Source organism: Osmerus eperlanus, chromosome 12 (genome assembly GCF_963692335.1).
Source record: "Osmerus eperlanus chromosome 12, fOsmEpe2.1, whole genome shotgun sequence".
In the NCBI taxonomy this organism is placed as follows: domain Eukaryota; kingdom Metazoa; phylum Chordata; class Actinopteri; order Osmeriformes; family Osmeridae; genus Osmerus; species Osmerus eperlanus.
The window spans coordinates 12,943,522-12,960,903 of NC_085029.1; the positions used below are offsets into that span (position 1 = coordinate 12,943,522).

Consider the following 17,382-nt stretch of genomic DNA (forward strand, 5'->3'; position numbering starts at 1 on the left):
ACGAGTCAAGATGGATCAGTGTGGACGTTGGGTTGTCCTTCTGGAACTTTACTGAGCTTTGAAGAGGTCAGCTGGTCAACATTAGGGTGGGTGTTTGTGAAGAGTGTCTTGTGTGATTGTAGGGGGGAAGTAACAAAAAGACAGTGTTCAGTTGTGAGACTGGATGTTTTCAAACATCCACAGTATCACAGACACAGTATTGGTTGAGCACTGATAAACTGTTTGCTTCAATGGAACAGCAGCAATAGTCTCTGTCCTGAAAGAGAATTACAGTGACACATCTGTCTGTAGAGGACTCTGATGAGATGGTCCTGTATTGCCTCCGGGCCCGCTGACAGAACATATCAACATCAACGTCTTGCACTCTAGTCTGATAGTCTCATGTTCTGGAAGTACGTCGTGATGAAGTGATGTCCTGCAGTTGAACATCTTGTTAGCCTGTCATGCAACAGACACATTGTTCCGCTACTTTGTTGGATGATAAATTCCAGAATCAAAGACATTTGAAGCGAATGTTACAAATGACATCACTCCCCCTGGTCCAGTTAGACTTGCTGCTCCAGCACCATAGAGCAGCGGGAGGACAAGTTCCAGCCTTCCTCTCTGTAAACCAGTGGCTTGCATAACAAACCCCTCCCTCTGCCTATAGGCCAACACATCACCTCATGCATGGTTGCATTCAGCCTCGTACGACACCTCGTGTCGCACCCTGCTAGGTCACTCTGAGAACATAGCTGAGGGAAAACATGAAGTGTAACCACTCCCCATTCCTTCTCACTGTCCCTCTCTCTCACCCACACAGCCTTTTTGCCCACTCTCTGTCCAGGCGGTCTGCTCTTCCTCTGCACCCCCCCCTCCCCCTCCCTCCCTAGTCACCCATGGTCACTCACGGTCCTGTTTGTAAACCTGGAAAGGATTCCGCAGGATAGGGTCCAGTGTTTTCATATTAAAGTTCCTTCATTGGTCCTCAGTTGGCTGTAACATTCTCATTAAAGTTTGATGACTGGTGGTCACGACCACCGCCAGGCCTGTAAAGAGGAAGAGACGATGTGTAGTGTTTGTTGGCTGCCATGAGAGGGCGACACATAGACCTTGGAGTAAGACCCTTGAGCTGCATTCATCTCCTCAACATTGCAGACAGAGACGTGATCTAAAGTGCCGGCTGGCACTGCTCACAACCTTCTAGATCGAGTGTATGCAGTACATAGTACTATGATCTAGTACTAGATCATGACTACACTGTGACACTGTCGAAACAGGTCCCAGGAATCTCCTCAGACTTCACAAGGACATGTGACCTGAGAGCCAGTCACCCAGAGGAGATGTGTCACAATGGGACTTTGTTGTGAAAGCAGAACTAGTAATAGTTCAGTGGCCAGCACTTATAGTCTTGACTGGACCCTACAACTCTGTGACGGTCTAACTAGGACAATAGGGACCAGAACAACACTTCCAAATCCTTTATTCCTTGTGTGAAATTGTCGTCAAAAACATAAACTGAAGGATAAAAAAACACATTATCAACAAAACAACATGAACAACAACTATGAAACTGTACTACGGTTACCTCCAACAACCATTTCTCTTCAAACTGACTGAGGTGGTTTGATCTGAGACCGTACAGAGCACAACAACAGATTTGTCTCTCACTGACGATAGAAGAAGAGTCTTTAAGACAAGGTTGAACAGAAAATAATAAGAATATATAGTTTAGTCCACTCCGCTATAAGAATAGCGGAGTGGACTAAAATAATGCATGTCATTCCCTAGAAGGATGTCAGATCCCAGAGGTAAGTTATGGGCCTCTCAGGCCACCGTAGAATGGTGTGTTTTCAGGAAGTAGGAGACAAACTAGTTACATATTCTAAAGTGGGAGTGGCTCCAGACACACACCCAGCTGGCAAATATATATATTTTTGAAAGTCCTTGATTGGCTGAGAAACACTGAGACCCAGCTCGGGGTTGGTAGGAGGTCAAGGGTCAATGGCCTCGGGGACGATGGTGAGGATGACGTCCTCGTTCCCTCGCCGCACCACCATCTTCAGAGACTCATCCTTCCTGATGGCGGCACTGACATCACTGGCTGAGGAGACTGGCTGGCTGTTGATGCTGATGATGACATCACTCTCCTTCAGACCACCCCTAAAAGGAACAGGGAGAGAGGATACTGTTATGTTTATTCTACCGTTCTTCATAGATGCAGTACAGAAATGCCTCATTCAAAAAAGGCTTCATAAAAAGTGAACACAGTCATTTAAATACAAATGTGTCAAATAAGCAGTTGCATCAGGGACAGAGACAGCCTGAAGTAAGCAACACCTGTAGAACTAGAAAAACATTTATGGCTGCCCTAGCTACTGTCAGTGGTTATTGACCGTTTCTTTCAGTGCAACCGAGATAAAGTTCCATTCCCACGCCACAAACTAAAATCCCCATTTCGAAATCTGCTTTTTCCTCCACTTGTCTTGAGCTTCCCACAAAACCACCACACAGAGAGCTGCCATTCGTGACTGGAGTGTGGGAGACTGCCCTGTCAGCAGGCATTCTTTCATGTGGCCACAAACACACTCCAGAAACACAGGGCATCCTGGGAAACCGAGCGACTGTTCCACCGTGCTGTTTACACGGTCATGACAAGTCAACGGGCCTGTTTCTCTCTCAGGGCAGAGGACAAAGAACCACGAGTGGAACAGAGATCTCAGGTGGGCGTTTCCTATCTATCTCCTCTTTCCTGTTTTCCACCTCTCTGACTGCAGACCCAGAGGGTGCCTGTCCGCTTCCCACACAGGAGATGCTCCAGCTCTGTTTACGTTGGTCTGAACGGACAAAGACAGGGTTCCTGGGGGGACCAGGGAACAGATGGTGCAGACGTGGAGAGCAGGGCCCGAGGCCCAGGGTGCAGCCTGACTCTGGAGGGAAGGGTCAGCTTCAGGTACACACGATCGTACAGACTAGAGACAGCCTGCTGAGATACTCACGTCTCGGCCGGGGTTTTGGGGATGACCTCGATGACGTACGCCCCTGACGTGACATCAGGGAAGTCCTTCTGTCTCTCCTTCAGCTCCTTGGCAAGTCTGTGTGAGAGGCAACCAGGAGGATACTGGTTAGTGATGTGTTTGTTTACTGACAAGGCGACATCTGTGTATGTGTTAAACCTCACTGGTGAGGCGTTGACCTACGCTGATGTTAAGCTCATCATTCTGACTCCGATGTATTTCTTTTTGGGGGCAGCTTTTCCTATAAAGAAAGATGAACATGTGAACATCAGGATTGTGAGTAGTACCACACACACACACACACCCACACACACACCCACACACACACACCCACACACAAACACAACGAAACCCACCTGAGGCTGTACCTTTAGCCTGTCTGTCGTGGGACTCTGCCATGAACTGGCGGATCTTGTCTGAGGGGATGGCAAAGGAGATGCCTGCTGTTACCTTGAGGGTGTTAATGCCTATCACCTCACCATCCTGCAGGACACACACACACACACACACACATCCTTGTTAGTGCTCCCCTTCAAACCTGGCTCCTCAAGTCTCCTAAAACGCCATAAACACGTTATAAATCCCACGTCTCCAAGTTAAATCTAATGAACTCATATTTTCTCAGTTAACATGTGTTTTCAATCGCTTAACCTAATGAAAACAAATTGTTCTCAGCTGTGAGGCTGGACAGGTTGCCAAGCATTACCTAAGGCCTCATGCAGTCTTATCTGGTATGTGAGACCCTCATACATTATCGCAACACGCCCTTAACCTAAAACGCCTTCTCTCCCGAGAGTCGTACTTGTCTGAATGAATCCAGTGAAACATAGTTCATCCACCGAGGGAGCAGGGACCAACCCTGGTCTTAAACACACACACTGATCTGATTGGATAGCCACAAGAAAAACGACATGCTCCAAACACAGAGCACATTTGTGCCTCTGCCATGATTTACATTTAGTCATTTTAGCAGACGCTCTTATCCAGAGCGACTTACAGTGAGTACAGGGACATTCCCCCCGAGGCAAGTAGGGTGAAGTGCCTTGCCCAAGGACACAACATCAGTTTGCATGACCGGGAATCGAACTGGCAACCTTCGGATTACTAGCCCGATTCCCTCACCGCTCAGCCACCTGACTCCTCATGATGCTTGCAATCCAACACCCCTACATCTACACATGTCTCTATGAGCAAGTTGTCATAAAACACATCACCGATGGAATACAGTAAATCGCATCCTGGACTTAAAACATGCCAATAGCATAGTGTGTGATGTGTTTGAACATGAGGCGTCCTTCCTTACCAGGTTGACCAGGGGTCCTCCAGAGTTGCCATACTGTAAATGAACAAGCACAGGGAGAGGTTAGAGGGTTCATCACAAACAAGATCGACACTTCCTGTTTGTGTGTCAGAGACAACAAGCCCCAGTCTGTCTGCCACAGTAAGAGCTCTGTGCTGATAGAGATCACAGCTGCATCGCGCCGCATAAGCTACCCCATATAGACCAGGGCCATGGGGGTGTTTAATGTGATAGCATCAGGTGCATGTCACAAAAAGTAACTGTGTGTGTGTGTGCCTGGTTCCCACATAAGACTCACATTAATGATAGCATCAGTCTGGATGTAGTCCATGTCAGAGTTGCGGAGTCCCAGTTCCTTGCCCCCCCTCTGGGTGGTGCTGACGATCCCCGTGGTAACCGTGTTCTGGAGGGAGAAGGGGCTGCCGATGGCGACCACAAACTCCCCGGGACGCAGGTCAGCTGACCGGCCCAGCAGCAGCACAGGCAGCTTCATCTGAGACAGGAGAGACAGGTCAGTTGTGGAAGACCACAGACAGACACGAGGAGACAAAGAGGAAGAGGGAGAGAGAAAGTAAGACAGGCAGACAGACAGACAGACAGACAGGTTGAGGGGTCAGGTTCTACTGAGATACAGTGTAGGCTTTACTCAGTCTAGGGAGAATCCTTCCAGTAGAAATCCAGACCTGGTACAGGAATAGCAACACCACCCCCCCCCCCCCCACACACACACACACACAAATCCACACACACACACACACCGTCCCCCACCAACCCCCCAGAGTTGAGGACTTCTCCAGCTGGACAGGCAGTCAGCTCCCAGAGAGGTCACAGGGACGAGATGCCTGTCTGTCGCACACTGATTGATTTCACCTTGGCTAGATACATACACATTCTGACTCTCATACAGACACACACACACACACCTCGGAAAACCATCCTAGCAGACTGAGATGTGAGTTTCCTGTGGGATCCAGTCAGTCTCCACAGCGGCTGTGGCCTGCTCTAGATACCATCTAGTCAACTTCTTCCTTCTCATACACATTTTAGTCATCTACAATAGACATCTAACTCCTCAGATATGGCCTGGCTGTGTGTATCTGTGTGTTTGTGTGTGTGTGTGTGTGTTTGCGTGTGAGTATGACACAGGAGCCGTCTAAAGGAAGGGAGTCACTTGTCAAGGCTGCTGCTATTAGTGTGATTAACGAGACACCTGTTGTGTGTGTGTGTGTGTCTCTGTGTGCGCATGTGTGTGTGTGTCTGTGTGTGCATGTGTGTGGCATTAGACCATGTTTGTGTTTGTATTTGTGTCTGGACAGCAGTCAGTAAGGACTACACATGCAGGTCTGCAGAGTTTCAACCCTGGGTGCTGGAACAACTGAAACCTCACACACACACACTCAAATCAAAATCAAATCAAAATGTATTTGTATAGCCCTTTTTACACGCAAGCATGTCACAGAGGGCTTCACATACGCCCATAGAACTGCCCCTCAACCAACCTAAACCCTCAAGGAAGAAGAGGAAAAACTCCCAGAAAAACTCTCAAAAGAAAAAAAATGGAAGAAACCTTGGGAGGAGCAATTCAGAGAGGGATCCCCTCCTCCAGAGACGGTTGGTGAGAGAGAGGAGCAGAACACAGGCTTAACATAGACATAGTCACAAACTCACAAACACGCACACACATACACACAAAAACTTTTCTATCAAGATGCCATAAGAGTCCAGTACTGTCTTGAGACTACATAGGGAGGAAGTGGACCTATCAATGATCATTGTCAATAACCCTTAATTATCGACTCATCCACTCCAGTCAGCACTAGACAAACTGGATGAACTTTGCAGTGTCTTCATCATTTGAAGACTAAGGATGACTGAAAGTTTCCCGTGAGGTTTCCAAGTAAGGCTGCTCTCTCTCCACTTTGGAATAGGGTTATAAAAATGGGTTAACTTTGTCAGCGTGGAGGACTGGAACTGCTGCATGTCTGTTGTCCTTGGCTCTCTCCTTTGGCAGGTTGGTGGTGAGAAGAGATATCTAAAGATGAACTGTTTCCTTCTGCTCTGCTCTGTTAGCGTTCATAGGCTCACACATACACGCACTCACACACGTTAAAAATATTAGCCAATCCAACCCAGATTTGGATTGCCTTTTCTCCCATGACACTGAAGAGAACCCCCTGCTATTGGTTGTCTTGTATCAGGAAGTAGCCCAGTAAGTCATCCTCTGACAGACACAAAAACATCACTTCCTGTGTCTGTCCTGTCATCCATACCAAAGAACGTATACTCTTTGTCCATCCTCATGGTTAGACCGGAACCAGGACCTGGCCTGTCCTCCAGGCCTGGGTCAGGCTGCTCCTTCTCAGAACACAGTCTGCCTGTTGGAACAATGCAAACCTTCTGACGTAACTAAGCAACACCAGACACACTTGCTGGGAAACCATGATGTCTATCTGGAGCAGCCAAACAGTTACTTAACAAAATGAACCAAGATAAACACATAACAAAAGCCCCCGGGTTGGAAGAAATGAAATGATATTGAACTTGTCTGTGTCTACTTAGTCCTGCATGGTCTCAGTAACCTCCTTTGCACTCCAGAGGCTTGGGAGCAGCTAAATGTACATCTCTCTGAGGAACCTCAGGTTGATGTCTCTCAACAACGTTCCACACCTCTGAGCCTGAGTCCTGTAAATGGTTAGCTAGCGTGAGGTCTACACGGTGACATACACACATACACACACACACACTTGTCTCCCCCTGCTGCTGAGTGACATGTGTTATCAATCTACTGTTGAGTAACAGAGGTTAGACTGTGACCTACTTCTGGATCTTACCACACACATCAGGGGAAAGAGCGATGAGGGGCCGAGAGATAGAGGGAAGGAGACGGGGAGGAGAGAGAGCGAGTGACTCACGCGAGATGGACAAGACCAGACTGAGCGTTGGCAGGAATGCAGGACTCTTCAAAAACGAGTGATCCCGATGCCAACTTTCTTGCTCACTTATTCCACCTCTCCCTCCACTTTCTCCCTCCCCTCTCTTTCTCCGTCTGTCTTTTCGTGGGATCTTGTTTGATTGGCGTCCTGGACAGTGTGCTTCAAACCACAGGTATGCAGAGCTCACCCACGGGCCTGCTTTTCTCCTCTCCTCTTTCTCTCCTCTCCGCTCTGCTCCTCTCCTCTCCTACTCCCCACTGAGGTGAGGATTAGTCATGCAACTTACATTTTTATCAAGCTAAAGGAGCAGGAACACACTGCTTATCTACCAGTTGTTATTATAATTGTTGGCCATTTAATGGTTGTTTGCTTAACAGATGTTTACATAACTGTTGTTTACATAACCCTTGTTTACCCAGAAGAAGTTTGCATACCCCATCTGATGTTTGGATTCATCATAAGTGAAGAGAAATCTTTCGTTAGTTGTTAGACATCCCAGTAGAGGCCAGATCCTGCCCTTCAGCTGGTGTAACACAAATAAAATGCAAGAGATTTAAGAAAACTATGTTGCACAATAAAACCTCCATTTGTATGAGATTACAGGGCAGACACTGCACCCCAGCTCTGCTTTTTGTGCAAACTGTTGTTAAACGACAAAACAATAACATGATGTAGCTAATCACACCTTCAACCACATCAAACCTGGCAACCACAACTTAAGGCTTTCAAAGACAAAGCCGTCAGTATAATTAACCATCGCAGTCTGTGTTTCAACCACCGGAAAACAGCCTTCAAAAGTGATTCAAGTCCAGAGGAATTCCCTTTGAAACATATTCAACCCTGAACATGTATACTTCTTGTTCAATTCTCTGCCAAAAAAGGAAAAGAGACTGTGGTGCTGGTGAACTAGAATACACCGCTCTGAATTGATGTATTTCATATGTCACCCCAGCTGTTGTACAGCAGGTTGAACTTTTTGCAGGGTGGGGTAGCCATGTGTTCTCCTCCTGTTAGACCAACATGTTGACAACTGGACTGCAGAGCCTGTTGGGCACAAGCATATACATGCCTGACAGCCGTCTGTCTCCGCTGTAGTACTTAAAGCACAGTCCTGGTACTAGAACCCAGGCTAACTGGCACATGCACCGACCTGCTACCCTGCTACAGTTAGGCACAAACATACTCACATTGGCATGCAAACACACACACAAGCCTTCAGATCCATACCAAACAAAGGAGCAGTCTGAAACTGGTTCACAGACAGAACAACCTTTTCCTCCCCAACACTCAAACATCCAAACCTCAGTTGACTGAGTTATCGAGACAGGGTGAGGCAGGGGGTTAGAGGGACAGGAATGAAGAGAGGTGAGGAGGGAGGAGAGCGGAATGAAGAAAAAGAGGCAGGGAAAGGGAGGGGGAGCCTGGGAGGAAGAGGGGGAAGGCACAGGAAAGCTGCCAAAACAAGCATGTCTGAACCCTGTTCATAACCCAGTAGACTACCGAGGAACAGAAAGATTAAACCTTCTGTACATGCTTTTGAACTGAATTCACACACTGTATCAAATTCCACGGTCCATCGTGGTAGGGGCCAAGGCATCCTGCTTAGGCTGCCTCACCACACTCAAATTAAACCTGCTGCCCTGTGAATGTTATGAAACTGTTTTTTCTTTCACATGGGAATTTTCTGTTCATAAATAAATGGATGAAGTGTGTGTTGGCGCAGAAAAGATGATCTGAGACAGACAAATGGTGTTTATCTTCTGTCTTCCTCTGTGAGGGGATGGGGGGATTGGAGAGGGAGAGTAGAGGGAGAGAGAGAGAGAGAGAGAGGGACAGGGAGAGAGATAGATAGAGAGAGAGAGAGAGAGAGAGAGAGAGAGAGAGAGAGAGAGAGAGAGAGAGAGAGAGAGAGAGAGAGAGAGAGAGAAGAGGGACAGGGAGGATTGGATAGAGGGAGAAAGAGAGTGAAGTAAGCGGGAGGAGATTCCGCTCTTACCGGCATGTCGATCTTGATCAGAGCGATGTCAGCCTTTTCATCCACGTCCTTGATCTTGGCGTCGTAGCTGGCGCCGCTCTTGAGCTCCACCTTCACTCGATGCTTATTGGCCACCACGTGGGCGTTGGTCACAATCAGGCCATCCTCCGACACCACGAACCCAGAACCACTCGCCACAGCCACCTCCCGCTTGGTGAAAACCATCCTGAGGGGACGAGAGGAGGAAGAGGGGGGGGGGTGAGAGGGGGATGAAGAAAAAAGTGTGCGTGTGTGGGGGGGGGGGGGGGGGGATTAATCAGCAATCAACATACAACATTCTTTTTGTTGTTACATTTGTTATGGTTGTAACATCAACACAGCTGTTGTCAAGCTATCAAAGACATGATCCTGGGAGTCCCAGAGCCTGTGTATGCAGAACAGATGTCAGGTTACTGGCTGGAGAATGGAGGGTCTTACTTGCGGTACAGTTCAATATGAACCACAGCAGGCGCAATCTTCTCCACCACGTCGGCTATGAAGTTGTACTTGTGACGCAGACTGTCTGGGTTCTCCTGTCCTGGAGGGCACATCACAGAAACACACAACTCAGCACACACACATGAACACACGCACATACACACGCACACGCGGTAGGAAGCGATGGATTCTTGGAGCGATGGCGTACAGTTTGACGTCACCAGTGTGTACCTCAAAGACACACAGACACAGCGTTAAGAAGCGTATCAAGGCGCTGTAGACACACTTCCACAGCATGGAAGAATCTCTGAACACAGGTGTCTAATGTATACACACCACAGAGTGTTTAGCCCTACTTTGACCGGGACCTACCTGAGTAGGTTGGACATCCTGTCCATGTCACTGTAAACAGAGATAGAGGCAGCAGACTGAGGGGTCGCCAGCCCTCCACCATCCCTCGATAAGACCAGTCTATCTGTAATAACCCTGGGGTATCTGCTGTTTCTGTATTAGTGTTCCAGGCTGAACTAACAAGGGAGAATGTGACTCAGCAAGATCAAGCTTTTGTAAGCGTCCTTATGTAACTCACCTTGTGTAACGTTCTGGTTTCAAAACAGTTATGCTCAAAACATCTGTATTTTCTAAATGCGACCCTAGCCCTGTCGGTCATTTGTGATTGTATCTTGGACTCCCTTTGTGGTGAAATTCCTTCCTCATATCTGAAAGGAAGTTCATACATCAAAATCCCCCTTTGTTGAGAGTAGAAACTGTACTTGATAGATTTTATGTTAAAATTAGAGACAGACTGAGAAGGGATGGCGTAATTGCAGACAGACAGACATAGAATGCAAAGCATGGCTCAATTACACACCTGACACAACATGTAACTGCTTCTGCTTTCATCAAATCTTAATACCTCATCACCTAAAAACATCATATCGTTTTTCTCATAAACACACACAAGTATGCACGAACACACACAAACATGCAAACGTACGCACAGATGCATGCATGCACACACAAAGGGCAGCTACACAGCCTTCCAGTTTCTATATCGGAGTGAGTAGCAGACCTGCACTTGAATCTAGGACACAAATCCAGCCTATCTATTCCTGCCCCTTTAGTTACCCGATACTGGGTGGCTAGCTAATTTACCAGCTGACTGTCCGTCTGGTTGGCTGGCTGTCTAATTGCCTGGCTGATTTACTGCCTTCCTCTCTGACTGACAGCCAGTTGACTGACCTACTGTATTCTCTCATCCATGATGCTAATCTTCCAGACCGTTCCAGACCCACACATACTGTTCACACACTCTCTCCCTGTCTACTCTTGGGTTTGTGGCTTCCTGGTCCTTGGTAGTACAGTGAAGGGAGTGATTATGCTGTCCGCCTGCACAGCTGTATTGAGAGTGTGCGTTTTGGTGTGAGTGTGTAGTGTGTGTGTACGTTTTTGCCCAACTTTTCTATGCCACCGCTAAACTAATGTTGACTGAGCTGCAAGCACTTTCAACCTGGTTTATAAATGCCAGCTCCTGCTGCTTGAAGGAGACAGAGAATGAGAGAGGGAGGGAGGGTGGGAGAGAGGGAGGGAGAATGCAGAGGAAAATATCCATCCGCTGAATGGTGTTTGTGTCAGTCTGACTGGGCAACCGTTCACACAGCAGGCCCCATGCCATTCAAACCGACAGTTTAGCAGTAAGGAGGTGCCGTGGTCATGTGATGTGGAAGCATTTCCTGAGTCATGTGAGCCAACTCTTTGAACCACAGGGATGTATCTTGGTCTAATGGTAAATGCTTGGGCTTCAACCAGGGTTTAATCCCAATGGACAGAGAAGTGACTAAATATGATAGTTTCCTGATGTGTAAACATCATGATCTTTGCAGACATTTCTTCAGGAATGCTTACTGCTTCAATTCAGATATTTTCATCCACTCATTTATTATCTACATCTACCTGCTGAAAGAACAGTGTTGATCTTGTACCCAAACCTGACAATCACATTCATATAGTACAGAACAAGTCCATTCATGACAACTAAAAATGGGTCAGAATGAACCAATTGACCTAGATCTGTATGCAAACCTGTTATACAATTCACTCCAAAATGGAGTTTGAATAATATAGTGAGTAAGATCATGTAATACCTTTGACAGAAGACTTCGATCTAAATGTGTGTATGTGTCAGAGCTAGAGAGGGAGAGAGAGAGAGAGAGAGAAGGAGACAGAGCAAAAGTGTACATTATAAGTGTGTGTGAGAGAGGAGAGAGAGAGAAAGAGAGAGAGAGAGAGAGAGAGAGAGAGAGAGAGAGAGAGAGAGAGAGAGAGAGAGAGAGAGAGAGAGAGAGAGAGAAAGAGAGAGAAAGAAAGAAAGAAAGAAAGAGAGTGTGAGATACTTCCATGTCTGTCTTGGCTTGGTTTGCAGGAAACCTCTGATAATTGAAGACTGGTCTGGTTTCAGTTAGTGGCATATGGAGCTATTTTAACCCCAGTGAGGTCAAACTGAATGTAAACTAATCATCTGACCTAATGGGGAAAGCTACGATTGTCTGTTGTACCTAAGGGTTGCATTTCCACCGTTTCACATTGATTTCATGCCAAGGAGATGACAAGGACAGGATGCTGCATTCCAGTAATGAAATGCAGCCGAAAACACTGAGAGGAGTTGGCTGGAGAGGAGAGATCAAGCTTTAAGGAGGAGATGATGCGATTCAGTTTGGTATTAACTTTCAGTGCTTGTGACTGTGAATGTCCCTTCAACACCTTCATTTCTCAGCCAAGCATCACACAAGCTTATGAGATCCAGACCCAAGCACACTGCATACTGCAGTGAACCCAGATCATCCTGGCTTCAAGTCAACTAGCTCTGACCCTCTTAGCATAACATGGAGGGTGATCTCGGATGAAAAGCAGTGCTGCATAAACAAGGGCACAGGACACGACTGAGGTGCTGAGGTTTACAGCTTGTGTAGTGCCAAATAAAAACACAACCATCAGCATGTGGATGGCTGCCAGTTGGTTAATTACAGAGAGAACATTATGGAGGAGAGGGGTGTAGGGGTGGGAAGAATCCTGAAACTGATGTCTGGGCTCGACCATTAAAAGTTTTCAGTCTTCCACTCGGTCTCAAGGTCAAACGGGTTCACATGCACAATCATGTCTCACTCACTTCGATCTATCACTCAGACACATACATCATTTAGGACCAAGATTTTATGTCGGGCCAAGGCTGCAGAGAAAGTTCACAGCAGATGTTTGGTTATCCTCATGACCAACATAGTTGAATTGTGAAATATCACACACTCTCTACAGCGCTCTGATTTCAGACCCCAATATTTCCACATACCTTTACCACAAGTTCCTCTCTGTATAAAGATGACCGGAGGCTGCTGTAGTTTCAGTGCCCGGCTGCTCACTCTCTTCAGCTCACAGATGTTACGATAGGACACCCCGTCACTGCCGCACACTGGCTCCGAACTTTTGCATGTGCATACGCCGCTCTTTCCCCGCCTGCGGACAGTTGCTGAAGGCTCAACTCCGTCCGTTACCACGCACTCCATCCCGTCAGCACATTCCGGGTCGCCTAGCCGCCCTGTACCGCCGCATGCCTCGCCCTCTCCGGACGCACAGACCGGACAGCAGTCGCACTGGTCCAGGATGTCCCCGGCCAGGCAGTCAGCGGGGATCGGTGGACAAAAACTCTTGTCACATTTCTCTGGACAACCGATTACATATCGCTTGGATATTCTTGCCTCGCAAACCAAAGGTGCTATAAGAATGCCTGTGCAGAAAATGGACCAAAACATAATGGCTGAGAATTCTTTTTTTCTTAAAATTAACGACGCTATCTGACCTATCTTTAGACAATAACGAAAATCAATAAATGTTAAATAATGGTCAGCCTCTTACAAAACTAACGTCAACTTAGTTCATCTATCAAACCAGACGGCAGAATATGTAGCTGTATGTTTGAGTTGCAGAAGTTTATAAAGATAACCGACACGTTGTAGTCAGTATAAACAAGACAGATGATTGGCTGACTGGAATGACGTCTACAGGGGGGAGAAGCACAAATGCCTCACACCCCAACCCCTCACAAAAGAACAAAATGAATGTCAGAATACAACAAACACGCACACACACAGACACACACACAGACACACACGCTACCGTTTCTCCATTCCAAAATGTTGTCTAAAAAAATTATGATTACTTAAAGGTTACAATCCGATCATTGTTATGATTACGACAATACTTGCTGCCCTGGCATTGATCTTGGAACTTGCTTCAAAGACAGTTGTGCAAACTTCAAAAAAACGATTGGTCTAACCTCAGTTGTGCTTCAGGCATTTTCATGCAGTTTGAGCATCGATCTTTCCGTAAAATAATTGACATGCGCCTGCATTAGTCAACAGCTGGGTCAGATGTCTGGCCAGGCTGCACACTATATCAGTCTCTCTCTGATGGAGGGGAATGTTTTCATGACCAAAAGGTACTGTACATGTAAAATCCTCCCAGATCTTTTGAATCTCACCTGTCATGTCTCTGAAAGACAACGCTTGTAAAGATGATCTGGTGTAATCTGGTTAATCTGTGAGGGGGCCTGAGACCTTATCCAGATTGGAGACATCCCATTCTGTAATAATCTCTAATGGGAGTTGACTTGCCTGCTCTGGATTAGCATGAGAGTGATGCACTCTGGGTAATTCTGACAAGCCCAGAGCTGGGACTTCCAGGCGTTTGCCAGGTTGCAGAGGGAGAGGGCCTGAATGCGTCAGTGTTCTGGAAGGTTCATCCATACTGTGGCATCTGACTGGAACCCCACCACGGCAAACAACCTCCTGCCTACTCTGTTCCTTTTTCATAAATTAGCTTTTCAAAAGAGATAGATTTTGAAAAGTGTCGAAATATTGCTCCAAACTTCTATTTCATTGAGACAGATGCGAGAGAGTGACCTTGCTGCCTTTGAAGAGGTCTGGCTTGATGCTTCATTTCCGTTGGTGCCCTGGGACTCTCTCTTTCTCACATTCTTTTTCTGTGTTTTTGTGTTTCTGTTACCACCCTCATCGCCATAGAGATGGGGATTGAGGAGACCTGAGGGAGGGAGAACTATGACCTCAAGTCGGACAACCAGGATGGTTACACCACTTCTCTAATATTGTTCTCATTCTTTTCTTCTTTTGCCGTCTTTCACCCTTCCACTCTACCTTGCTTCCTCTCGCTCCCTCTTTCTCTCGCTCCCTCTTTCTCTCGCTCCCTCTTCTCTCTCTCTCTCTCTCTCTCTCTCTCTCTCTCTCTCTCTCTCTCTCTCTCTCTCTCTCTCTCTCTCTCTCTCTCTCTCTCTCTCTCTCTCTCTCTCTCCCTCTTTCTCTCTCTCTCTCTCTCTCTCTCTCTCTCTCTCTCTCTCTCTCCCTCTTTCTCTCTCTCTCTCTCTCTCTCTCTCTCTCTCTCTCCCCCTCTTTCTCTCTCTCTCTCTCTCTCTCTCTCTCTCTCTCCCTCTTTCTCTTTCTCCTTGCCCAGCTTCTTAGGACCGGTAGCCATACTGTATTTCAGATGTGCAGAGAGACCAGGGAGTGGATTTGCCCTGTTTTATTCCATCTGCAAAGCTCCAAAGCTATGAGTACATTAACGTACTGAGTTATTGTTTCAGTTATTGTATCATGTTTCTGTGGATCTAAGAATCCACTCCTGGTCAATAAACCATGTATCTGCTGGTTCTGCCAGTCCATATAGCAGCAGGCGTGTTAAAGGGGCCCTGGACATCTCATCACCACAGTTTATGATGTAAGTGGTGCTGGAGGGAAGTCAAACACAGAGCTCTGCTTTCCCGGAACCTCTCTGGGCCAACCCCCATGCCTTCTGAACTGGTCCCCAGTTTGTATGAGTCACACACACAACACACACTTACACACACACACACACTTCAAATGGTAATGAGAATTTGTCCTGCGCTGCCTCATCAACACCAGAAATATGGAGGACTCCCACATGTGGCTTTCCTGCTCATTAGTGCTTCAGCAGTCATGGATTAGATAACACAGTATTGTCAGTAGAAGACCATCAGCACACTAGATGATTTGCCATGTGTGCCAGACAACACATGAACACCCTTACCATCCACCCTGTCTGTAGCTCCATCTTTGCCCAGGGCACATCCTGTTTTCTGCTCCGTCTGTGGCTCGCTGTGTTGTGTGGTCCTGCATGGTCCAGTTCGTTTCTCAGTTGCTCTCACAAGACCATGGAAGGGCTCTGTGGTGATTAAACTACCAAACCTGTTGTCTCAGATTACATTCTCACCACACAGAACAATATATCAATCCCAGGTTTGGGGAGATGGTTCAGACCTCTGTAGTCCTGCCATGTGGCCAAAACCATGCTGCCCACGAAAAGACAAGGATTTTATCTTATGTAAATCACATTATGCTTACAATACGCTCTCCCCTGTCTTATTGCACTGCTGTAATGGCAACCTAATACTGTTGTTGTTGGTTAAAACCACATTTGGCTAAATGAGACTGCTTATTTGTGTCTCTCTCTCTGGGAAAACATACTGTCCTTTCCTCTGAACTGTTCTAGTGGAGATTGATGCTAGCCAGGCCCAGAGATAGCCTCTCTCATTTATCTTATAGATTGATGCAGAGTTATTGCTCCATTAGATTGATTAAGAAGCTTCTTCCCAGAGCTTACACTGCAGAACTTTCTGAGGATTTGCCAGTGTCTGGTTATTGCTGGTTATGGACAGAACACCAGAAAAATAGACCTTATTTTCAGTGCTCTATTATATATTTAGGACACATTTATTTACAGGTTGTTGGGTTTCAAATGTGATATAAATTATCTGTGACATTGTTGTCAAACTAGCATCACATCTTGCAAGGTTTATTGCTCACTTTCAAGTAATTCATCTGGGAATGCTTCTCTGCTTTATGACGGGAAGTAAACAATACAAGTGAGAGGAATTAACTTATTTACGATTATGGAATGACAGAATCGAAAGCTGGCCATGCCAGGGCTGTTTGGTTGAGTGTTTTAGTGTGTTTTTCAGTAATGAAAGACGTGGCATTGTTTACCCATACATATGTTATTAGATGACTGGTTGGCAAGAATAAAAAATTTGCTTAGCAATATCATAAACCTCAAGACTTATATCCTCAAATGTCTGTGAGGATGCCTTCTTGGTCTGATGAAAGATTGGGCAGATAATGGGGTTTAGAGTTAGGCTTGGAGAAAACTGTAGAGTGATTACCACTGGGGACAGCAGCATCAGCTGAATGTGCTTGCGAGTGGTTTCAATCAATCAGAAGTCGAACATGTCTCTCTGTATATCCACCACAAGTGTTCAATGTTCAATGGCTGTCTTGTCACATCTGGAATTGAACATTTCTTATGTAATACTTCCGCACACACACACATCTCACTTAAAAGCACATTCACATGGATGCATGCACATCACAGACACACAGCAAACCCATCACACAGCACCACCCACACAGAGATAAATATCTGTATGGTTGCAAAGAAAATCGGGTGTGATGATAAATTGAGTGAGTCTCTGCATGCTCATGCAGATGTGAGCTCCAGCCATTCTCCGTCATTATGACGGATGTTCAGCAACCAGGAACCCCTGGGACAGACATCGACTTGCCCAGCACCCCACAAAAATAATGACCTAGAGATGGATGGACCAAACCATAGACTTACACT

At 46.5% G+C, this 17,382-nt stretch overlaps 1 protein-coding gene across 2 annotated transcripts; it reads right to left on the minus strand.

Moving 5' to 3' along the window:
* Positions 1-1,445: 1,445 nt before the first annotated feature.
* Positions 1,446-13,644, minus strand: htra1b (HtrA serine peptidase 1b). 2 transcript variants are annotated; one of them, XM_062474891.1, is made up of 9 exons: positions 13,025-13,644; positions 9,682-9,781; positions 9,226-9,430; positions 4,595-4,789; positions 4,300-4,332; positions 3,365-3,479; positions 3,180-3,237; positions 2,979-3,074; positions 1,446-2,142 (listed from the first exon to the last, which is right to left on the minus strand). In XM_062474891.1, exons 1-9 carry the CDS (start codon positions 13,482-13,484, stop codon positions 1,974-1,976), a joined length of 1,431 nt encoding a protein of 476 aa, XP_062330875.1. In that variant the 5' UTR covers positions 13,485-13,644; the 3' UTR covers positions 1,446-1,973. The 2 variants fall into 2 exon arrangements, with proteins under 2 accessions (XP_062330875.1, XP_062330874.1); XM_062474890.1 differs by having other exon boundaries at positions 3,353-3,479.
* Positions 13,645-17,382: the final 3,738 nt, after the last annotated feature.